We start from the raw sequence: 10,451 nt of genomic DNA, 5'->3' as shown, positions 1-10,451 counted from the left end.
TTGCTGTGAACTGTGATGCTACGGCACTCTCCTGAGGACATAGTGAGACTCTCTCTCTTTCTCAAAAAAAAAAAAAAAAAAAAAAAAAAAAAAAAAAAAAAAGGTGTGATAGTTCAGCCTATCATCCCAGCTACTTGGGAGGCTGAGGCAAGAGGCTTGCTTAAGCCCAAGAGTTGGCAGTTGCTGTGAGCTGTGATGCCATAGCACTCTACAGAGGGCAACAGCTTGAGAATCTGTCTCAAAAAAAAATTATAATGAATATTTTGTAAATAAAGGTACACTTAGCTGTAATTTCCCATATTCCCTATATATAATGACTTTATGGGCTACTTTGGGGACACTCTGTGATTTAAAAATGTAATTTTAAAAAATCTCCCTTTCTACCCCTCACGTATAATTCTTTGAATTATACTGAAGAGAAGTTAAAAGCTCTAGAACTCTCCTAAACACAGCCTTTTGAACACTAATCAATTAATTCATAAAAGCTGTATAAGATGATGACATTAATGGACAAACAGAAAAGATTTAGTATTTACCAACCCACAACATGGTCTGCTGATGTGCCTCACTTTTACCAACCCTGGCAGGCACTCCTTCTAGGCCAGCTTCTCCTGCCAGGCTGCCAGGACAGGCAGAACTTCTGAGAAACTGGCAGAGGCTGTTTTCATATTTAATATCTCTATCCCTTTAATCTGAAATCTCTTTGAGTGATCCAAGCAGCAAGCTTGGAGACAGGCAAACCCCACAGTCTGCAGTTCATAAATCTGCTTTCTACACAATCTATGATCAACACCTAGCCCAATACTACAGAGCTGGAAGAAACTAAAGCAAAAGAGGATCATACAGGGAGTCCTAAGTCCTCTTTGGTAGTTTCCTTCTTAACTTGAAGATCTACAGACCTAACATTAGAAAATCTCTATCCAGGGCAGTTAGGTGCCAAAGAGACCGGCCCTACTTATGAAGCCTGTCCGACTTTTCCCTTTTCCTTCTTCTAAGGGTTGAGTCAGCTATCTTATAGTGGTTTCAGATAAAACCTTTGAAAAGGAAAAAATTGGAATCTCCTTCCTCTATGATGCTGAAGATTCTTTCCACAGTAAAAAGTATTTTCAGAGCATTAAATTAATTGCTTGTTCTTTAAGAGTTAACATCAATATGATTTATTATCAAATGGCTGAAGAGAGCGCTAGTGTTCTCTTCACCGTCTCTAAATGTTTTCGTTAAAAATCTACCAATATGATTGGAAGACTGAATATAGTTACCAATTATTCCCAAACTGCTATATAGATTCAATGCAATCCCATCAAAATCACAGGACTTTTTGTAGAAATGAACAACCTGATTCTAAATCTGAAAGATAATGGAACTAGACCATCTAAAAAAACTCTGAAAAGGCTCAGCGCCTGTGGCTCAAGTGGCTAAGGCACCAACCACGTACACCCAAGGTGGCGGATTCAAATCCAGCCTGTGCTGCCAAACAACAATGACAGCTGCAACCAAAAAATAGCCGGGTGTTGTGGCAGGTGCCTGTGGTCCCAGCTACTTGGGAGGCAGAGGCAGAAGACTCGCTTGAGCCCAGGAGTTGGAGGTTGCTGTGAGCTGAGATGCGACGGCCCTCTACCCAGGGGGACAGCTTGAGGCTCTTATCTCAAAAAAAAAAAAAAAAAAACTCTGAAAAAAAGAATAACAAATTTGCAAAGGCAATTCAATGGAGAAAGCATTTTTCAACAAATAGTGCTGAAATAATTGGAAATTTCTATGTACAAAAATGAATATTGATCCATATCTCATATGATAAACAAAAAATTAACTCAAAACGGATCACAGACCTAAATGTATAACCTAAAGCTATAAAATTTCTAGAAAAAAAAACCCAGGAGAAAATATTTGTGACCTTGTCCATTAAAAAAAAAGGATAAACTGAACTTTATCAAAATTAAGAAACTCTGGTTTTCAAAACACACTGTTAAGGGAATAAAAAGACAAGTCACAGACTGAGAGAAAAATCACATATCTGGTGAAGAACTTGTATCTAGAATATATAAACAATTCAAAATATCTAGGAATGTATTTAACTAAGGATATGAAAGACCTCTATAGGGCGATCTATGAAACACTGAGGAAAGACATCTTAGAGGATGTAAAAAGATGGAAAATCCTAACATGGACCGGCAGAATCAGCATTGTTAAAACTGCTATACTAACCAAAGTGATTGACAGAGTCAACGCAATTCCCATTAAAATACCAATGTCATTTTTTGCAGATCTAAAAAAAGTAGTTCTACACTTTGTATGGAATGAGAAAAGACTGTGAAAGCCAATACAATTTTATGTAATAAGAACAAATTGAGAGGCCAGACTTTAAGCTATAGACTACCAGGCTATAATAACCAAAACAGCATAATACTGGCACAAAAACAGAGACATAGACCTATGGATCAGAACAGAGAACCCAGAGATGAAACTATCCTCATATCCCCATCTGATCTTTGACAAAGCAGACAAAAACATACACTGGGTAAAAGAATCTCTATTCATTAAATGGACCTGGGAAAACTGGTTAGCCACATATAAAAAACTGAAACAGGAGACACCTCTTACCACTCACAAAAATTAATTCATGATGGATAAAAGACTTAAACCTAAGGCATGAAAATATAAGAATTTTATAAGAAAATGCTGGAAACACTCTATTATTATAGATGTTGGCCTAGGTAAAGAATTTAAAAAAGACTCTAAAAGGAATTGTAGCAACAACAAAAATAAAGAAATGGGACCTGATCAAATTAAAAAGTTTCTGCACAGCTAAGGACACAATAAACAAACAACCTATAGAATGGGAGAATATATTCACATGCTATATATCCAATAAAGGGCCAATAACCAGAACTACAAAGAACTCAAGCAAATTAGCACGGAAAAAAAAATCAACTTCATTAAAAAGTAGGCAAAGACATGAACAGAAACTTTTCAAATGACGATAGTCTAATGGCCAGCAGACACATGAAAAAAATGCTCCTTGTCTCCAAGTCATCAGGGAAAGGCAAATCAAAACCATAATGGGATACATGAGAATGGGTCTTATCAAAATTCCTAAAACAACAAATGCTGGGACTATCAGAGAGACTGCAAACTAGTACAGCCTCTATGGAAAGTAGCAAAGAGATATCTCAAAGAACTAAAAGTAGACCTACTATTGACCCAGCAATCCCCTAGATGGGAAGGAGAAAAAGACATTTTACAACAAAGATCCTCCCACTTGAATGTTTACAGCAGCACAATTCACAACTGCAAAGGTGTGAAAACAACCCAAGAAACCCATGAGCGCATTAATAAAATGTGGTATATGTATACCATGGAATACTACTCAGTCATAAAAAATAGTGATCTAGTATCTTTTTTAACTACCTGGATGGAACTGTGGACCATTCTTCTAAGTATTGTAAGAATGGAAAAACAAACACCATAGGTACTGAACACTAAATTGAAACTAGTTGATCAATACTTATGTGCATATATGGAAGTAAAACTCAATGGAAATCAAGTTGGTATGGGGGGGTAGTTGAGTAATTCACACCTAACTGGTATAATGTACAAATTCAAGGTGAAGGGAACACGTATAACTTTGATTCAAAATGTAGAAAAGGGGCCAGGAATGGTGGCTCAGTAAACCTACCACTGTAATCCTAGCACTCTGGGAGGCTGAAGCAGGTAGACTGCTTGGGCTCAGGAGTTTGAGACTAGACTGAGAAAGAGTGAGACTTGTCTCTACTAAAACTAGAAAAATTAGCCAGGCATTATGGACCTGGGGAGGCTGAGGCAGGAGGATCACTTGAACATAAGGGTTTGAGGTTGTCATGAGCTAGGCTGACGCCCTAGCACTCTAGCCTGGACAACAAGAGTGAGAATCTACTCAAGTAAATAAAGAAAGAAAGAAAACAAAATATACAAAAGAAAACTATGTAACCAAAATATGTATACCCTATAAGATCATGAAAATTAAAAAAGTTATTAAAAAAAAGAATTCACAACTCAATAATCAGAAAACAAAGTAATTTTTTTAAATAAGTAAAGGATATGAATAGACATTTTATTAGATAGAAGGAAGACAAATAATCACTTTAACAGATGCTCAAAAACATCAATCATTAGGGATATACAAATCAAATCCATACTGAGACATCACTATACACCAATTAGAATGGTTAAAAGTTTAAAAACTTGACAATATTAAGTGCTAAAGAGAATGCATAGCAGCTGAGGTTGTATAACAGTATAACCACTCTGAAAAATGCCTTGGTGGTTTCTTATAAAGTGAAACATATTTTCTAGGGCCTAGCATTCCATTTCTAGGTATACTCATGTTTATCCAAGTGAAATGAAAACCTATGTATATACAAAAGTCTCTGTGTGAATGTTGACAGTAGCTTTATTTGTAATTGTCAGAATCTGTAAATGACCCAAATGTCTCTCTTTTAGAGAAGGGATAAACTAAGGTATATCCATACAATGGGATAATATTTGGCAATGAAAAGGAACAAATTATGGACACAAGCAACAACATGGATGAATGTCAAATGCATTATGCTAAGTACCAGCTCACAGGCTATGGGCTGTATGATTCCATTTATATGACATTCTGGAAAAAGCAAAACTTCTGAAACAGACATCAGAACAGTGGTTGCCAGGGATAAAGAAAGGGTGAGAAGCTGACTACAAAAGGACTTGGGAAAATTTTTTTTGTCTAATGAAACTCTTTTATATTTTGATTGTGGTGGCAGTTATATAATTGTATTTGTTAAAACTCACAGAACCATACACACAAAAAGGATAAGTTTTACCGTATCTAAATTACAACTATTTTTAACAGCTCCAAATGAAAACAATAAACTACAAAATAAAACCAAAATCTACTACAAATATGACAAAGTTTCTACATGCCAGAAGAGAAAACCTTTTAAACAGGACCATTAAAAATAAAGTCTACAATGTCATACACAGATGCATATGTTTTACCACCCCTACCCTCTGATAGGTCTAGCAAAGAGCATCTTAAAGGAAACCATCTTATCCTGCATTCTTACCTTAACCATGGACTGTCTTAGGGTTGAATAAGTATCCCACAAAGGACCTAATACCTGCAAGCTATAGAGAGCTTGGAAAGGCCACAAGAGTTCCTTAAAACTGTAGCAATTGCATTACCCCTTCTTGTTCTTTCTTAGGAGAACAGGAGTTGATACAAATTCTCTAGCAGTGTACACTTACCTCTGTCGTAATGGCATTACATAGATGGGCTGGATCTGAGTACTGCAGCACTCACTCCCGTACAGAGGAAACTGAATTTGCAGAGGCAATGAAAGTAGGCCAAGGCAACAGAGCACTCTAGTTACAGGGTGGCAGCCAATCACGGGCCCCTCCCCAGGAGTCTCTCACTCTGAGGTCAGGACTCAAAAGCAGAGTCTGCTGTCAGCCTGAACCCAAAGAGACTGACTTGTTTTGCTTATTTTTTCACAGCATTAACTTAAGGGTTTATGATTTGAGACTCCAAATCAATCTCTGCCACATCGCTGGCAGCCTTTCTCCCCAGAGTTATCACCTTGTCTGACCTAACTTTTTGCTTGCTTCTCATGATGAAGATGGCAGCCAACTCCAACCCAGGGCGCACAGTTCAGGTATTGAAACAAAGCCATAATGAACCCTCTATCCCAACCTTAGACCATCATGAAACCCACTGTCACCACTCAAGGGACATTATAGCTTCATCATCTTCCCCTTCCACCCAGGATCACGAACTCTGAAAATCCTTTCAGAATTGTTTCTGCTAGAGAGTTGAGGGGAATGTACCTTTTGCTCTTCCGTCCATTGACACCACCTTCTTTGTCTCTGCCGTTAACAACAGCTCATAAGGGTGTTCATCCTCTCCCCTGGCTGCACTCCCCTGAATCCTGGGTCTCATGGCCAGGGCCTACGAGAGAGAAATACCCAGTACATCTCGTGCCCAGACAAGTGGTGTTGAGCAAATTCAAAATTATTGGCTCCTTTTTCATCTGAGAAGAAAGGAGACAGGGAAGAGAAGGTGAATAATTTAAGTGTCACATAAAGTCACAACTGCTCTTCTGAATATATATCTGTACCTTAAATCTCAGTGGCCTTTGATTAGAATTTTCCACGTTCCTTGCCTCATTTCGTTCTTTAAAAAATGATAAATAAAATCCAAGATCCTTTCTTCCCTTGGTTCTCCCATGTCCACAGTAGTCTGTATGTTCTCTTTTCTGCAGATACTTCTCAAGCAGCTTTTAACCATGCTCTACCATAAAGGCCAGCTGTCTCCATGTTTCTTTCCTAATATGTACACATACCATTAAAAGGTTGGAATCCTTCCACTTTCTTTCTTCTTCTTCTTTTTTTTTTTGAGACAGACTCTCACACTGTCACCCTGGGTAGAATGTCATGGTATTATATTTCACATCAACCTCAAACTCTTGGGCTCCGGCAATCCTCTTACCTCAGCTTCCCAAGTAGCTGGGACTATAGGCATGCACCATCTCGTCTAGCTAGTTTTTCTATTTTTAGTAGAGATGGGATCTTGCTCTTGCTCAGGCTGGTCTCAAACTCCTAAGCTCAAGAAATCCACTGCTCTCAGCCTCTCAAAGTGCTATGATCACAGGCTTGAGCCACTGTGCCAGGCCCTTCCCACTTTCTTATGTCAGAACCAAATGATTGACCCTCAATTCTCTACAATTTACTAGAAACCAAGTGTTCAGTAAGTCCATTTCTATTTTTATGAACCTTTTTCACAGGGCGGGGGTTACAGGGAAGGATTTCCCAAAAGCTGGCGTCCTACCCCATTTATGATAAAAACAGTTTTAAATTACTTCTGCTGATCTGTGCTCTGAAGAGTCCAGCAGCTAGAAAGTTTGAATTTCAGTGAGGAAAAGTAGCTCTGTCTACAGAAAAATCCCTAATCTAGATAGCCAAGTGTCTCTGATAAAATAACTGAACCAGAACTGCCTCCTACTCCTGCCAACTCCAAGACTTTGGTCAGCTGAGGGTGTAGTGGCCTCAGCTAAGTCATAGTATCAGAGTAACCTAGCTTTCCCTCAAACCAAGCAGAAAATGCCATGGATAATGCTACAGCTACACTGAAAGAATGAATTCTTGTTTTAGAGGACAATTCTGGCCCAGCTGCCCTAAGAATCCAGTGTGTTTCACAGGCAGACTAAGAATCAGAACTAGTATTAAGAATACAAGCAATTGGCTTGGTGCCTGTGGCTCAAGTGGCTAAGGCGCCAGCCACATACACCTAAGGTGGCAGGTTCGAATCCAGCCCAGGCCCGCCAAACAACAATGATGGCTGCAACCAAAAAAAAATGGCCAGGCGTTGTGGCGGGTGCCTGTGGTCCCAGCTACTTGGGAGGCTGAGGCAAGAGATCACTTGAGTCCAGGAGTTGGAGGTTGCTGTGAGTTGTGATGCCAAAGCACTCTACCCAGGGGGATAGCTTGAGGCTCTGTCTCAAAAAAAAAAAAAAAAAAAAAAATACAAGCAATTAGAAGAGCAAACCAAAGCACAAGATCTTTTTTTGAGCAATTTGGCTGGACAAGTAACATACTGTGAACAAGGAGGTAGGAAGTGAGAGAAAATCCCTGTTCCACTTAGCCAATAATGGAACCTGACAAATGTGATTCCTTGGCAAACACAGAAACTTCCTCCCACACTGATATGTCCCACAGCTCACTGGAAATGCATCTCATTTGTGATCCATCAGGGTTTTGCTTCTTCGTAGCAGAGCTCACTATGCTATGACCTAATGAGACAACAAGGACTTTCCCAGTCTCAAACTAAATGAGAAACTGCCGTTCCTGTTTGTTAATAAGGCTGCCACTCTAAAGGCAACAGGATAGTGTCTGTCCAAAATTCTGCTAAGCACAGCAGGAACTTCCACTTAGTACAAGCTTCCTAGAAGCTAAAAGCTATTTCATTAAGATGAACCATTTGCCCCTATTACTTACTCCTGGCCTCTTCTTAGGAACACAATTAAGAGAACAAAGAGGGACCATTAGGCAGCTCACACTGTGTCAACTTAATACCCAAGGCTTTATAGACAGGAATTTGTGTTCTGCAGGTTTACACATCCATAGCTACCACTTACGCAGGGCCCTGGAAATCTAATTCAGTGAGAGTTCTGCATACAGCTAGAGCTCTCATGTAGCCCCAGGCATGCTTCTCTGAAAGCAGGTAATTGACAGCCCAGATACTCAGTCTGTAATATCCTTCCTTCTCAAGGGCTGATGACTCCCATCTGGAAAATCAGGCCCACTGGAACTGTGTTCACTCCATGCCCAGCTCTTGTGCAAAAAAATGGGAGCAGAGAACCATCAAATAACAGAGCTGGAAGGGACCCTAACCAGCAGTCACAGCTAGAGAGCACCTGGTCCCAGCCCTTTTTTTTTTTTTTTTAAATGACAAACCTGCTTCACAGAGAGCTCCAGAAACTTGCCCAAGGTTATACAAAGAATTTACCATAGAGCCATGGCTGTAAAACTCATTTCCTCTGATTCTGGACCCAACTGGCCTCTTTTATTTTTTTTTGCTTTCATTTTCTTCTCTACCCATGTGAGAACCCTTTCTCTCCTTCAGATGTCTGAGAGTTCCCTGCTCATATCCAGACAAGAAGCAGGGTGATCTTTCTGGTTAGTGCTGACCCTATCAGCTATAGGATTAAAATCTCACAATAAAATAATCAACTACTTTTCTTTGAGCTGTCCCAGCTGTCACTCAAGAAGCCCTGTGTCATAGTGAATATGGCAATAATTGATTTTCAACAGAAAGCATTCTGCTATTTACTAAACTACTCTTTAATCTTTTTTTCCTCTTTCCACAGGGGCTGGCAATAAATTAAAGCCAAAATACACACACACACACACACACACACATATTTTCCTGCTATGTGGAAAGCAACATTTTTGCTGCAGAGAAAAGCTATGAGCTGAGCAGGCACCATCTAACTGTGACCAATGGAATGTCCAGTTAGGATGTGAGAAGCTTTCTGGGAAGAGATACCATAGCAGCTGCAATCTCCGTTAATAGCACATCTGAACACAGGGAAGACTTACAGTCAGTACCGATGCAGCTGGCATCATATGGCGGGACAGAAACATCTAAACAGCATGTCTGTGTGCATATGTCTGATTTTTTAAAAGCCAGATTCATGATCATGTTATTACTCTTAAACGCCCATGCTCCAACTTCCCATAAAGGTTTCTATGGGTCATCTGACAAAGACAAATCTCAGTAATAAGTAATAAAAACACTGTGGCAGGCTTGGCGCCTGTAGCTCAGCGGCATGGGCACCAGCCACATATACCTGAGCTGGCAGGTTCAAATCCAGTCCGGGCCTGCCAAACAACTATGACAACTGCAACCAAAAAACAGCCAGTGTTGGGACGGGCACCTGTAGTCCCAGCTACTTGGGAGGCTGAGGCAAGAGAATCGCTCACGCCCAAGAGATTGAGGTTGCTGTGAGCTGTGATGCCGTGGCACTCTATCCAGGGCAACACAGTGAGACTCGGTTTTAAAAAAACAAACAATGGCTCGGCGCCTGTGGCTCAAGTGGCTAAGGCGCCAGCGACGTACACCTAAGGTGGCGGGTTCGAATCCAGCCCGGGCCCACCAAACAACAATAATGGCTGCAACCAAAAAATGGCCAGGCGTTGCGGCGAGCGCCTGTGGTCCCAGCTACTTGAGAGGCTGTGACAGGAGACTCGCTTAAGCCCAGGAGATGGAGGTTGCTGTGAGCAGTGAAGCCATGGCACTCTACCCAAGGGGACAGCTTGAGGCTCTGTCTCAAAAACCAAAAAAACCAAAAAAAATAAATAAACAAAAACCAAAAAAATCCACTGTGGCAGACTGTTAAATACAAAAGCCTAAGTTTGACAAAGCCATTATATACTGAGACATCAGGTTTAGGGTATTTAGAGCTTTGAGAGTATAAGATGGTGAAAGACTACACAGCTTAAAAAAAAAAATTAGTATACTTTCAGAGATGATCTATCCATTCAGACTACAGCATATGAACAAAATAGGCCTAGGTCATTAAAAGGATAATGACCCAGGATATATCATAATCACCAGTAAATAAGCAAATTCAGGGTTCTCACCAACTTCCAAATACCAAGTATACCAGTCCAGCTGAATCAGAATTACAGACTATTTAGAAGCAAGTTCTTGAAAATATATCTCAGACAGACTCTCCTATCTAGAAGAGTAATACAGAGATTTCTTCTTCTACTCCCCATCCCTACCTCTTGACACTATGTTATTGCCAAATTGTAGTTGGGGACAATAGAAAGTCCTGAGTATAATCCAGTATTTCTTTTTTTTTTTTTTTTTTTGAGACAGAGCCTCAAGCTGTCCCCCTGGGTAGAGTGCCGTGGCATTACAGCTCACAGCAACC

At 40.1% G+C, this 10,451-nt stretch overlaps 1 protein-coding gene across 6 annotated transcripts in view; it reads right to left on the bottom strand.

Annotated features, from left to right (window-relative positions):
• The window catches only part of ANKS1A (ankyrin repeat and sterile alpha motif domain containing 1A), a 216,754-nt gene that overhangs the window by 93,666 nt on the left and 112,637 nt on the right, over positions 1–10,451 (bottom strand). For all 6 annotated transcript variants that reach the window (XM_023512757.1, XM_023512758.1, XM_023512755.1 and 3 more), the window contains one exon: positions 5,842–5,962. In XM_023512757.1, the coding sequence (XP_023368525.1) occupies positions 5,842–5,962 (121 nt within the window). The remainder of the gene's footprint in view (positions 1–5,841; positions 5,963–10,451) is intronic.

This window comes from Otolemur garnettii, unplaced genomic scaffold (genome assembly GCF_000181295.1).
Source record: "Otolemur garnettii isolate 467f Iridium unplaced genomic scaffold, OtoGar3 scaffold00031, whole genome shotgun sequence".
Classification (NCBI taxonomy): domain Eukaryota; kingdom Metazoa; phylum Chordata; class Mammalia; order Primates; family Galagidae; genus Otolemur; species Otolemur garnettii.
Note: the sequence above shows the minus strand (reverse complement) of the source record. Positions and strands in the feature narration are given on the sequence as shown.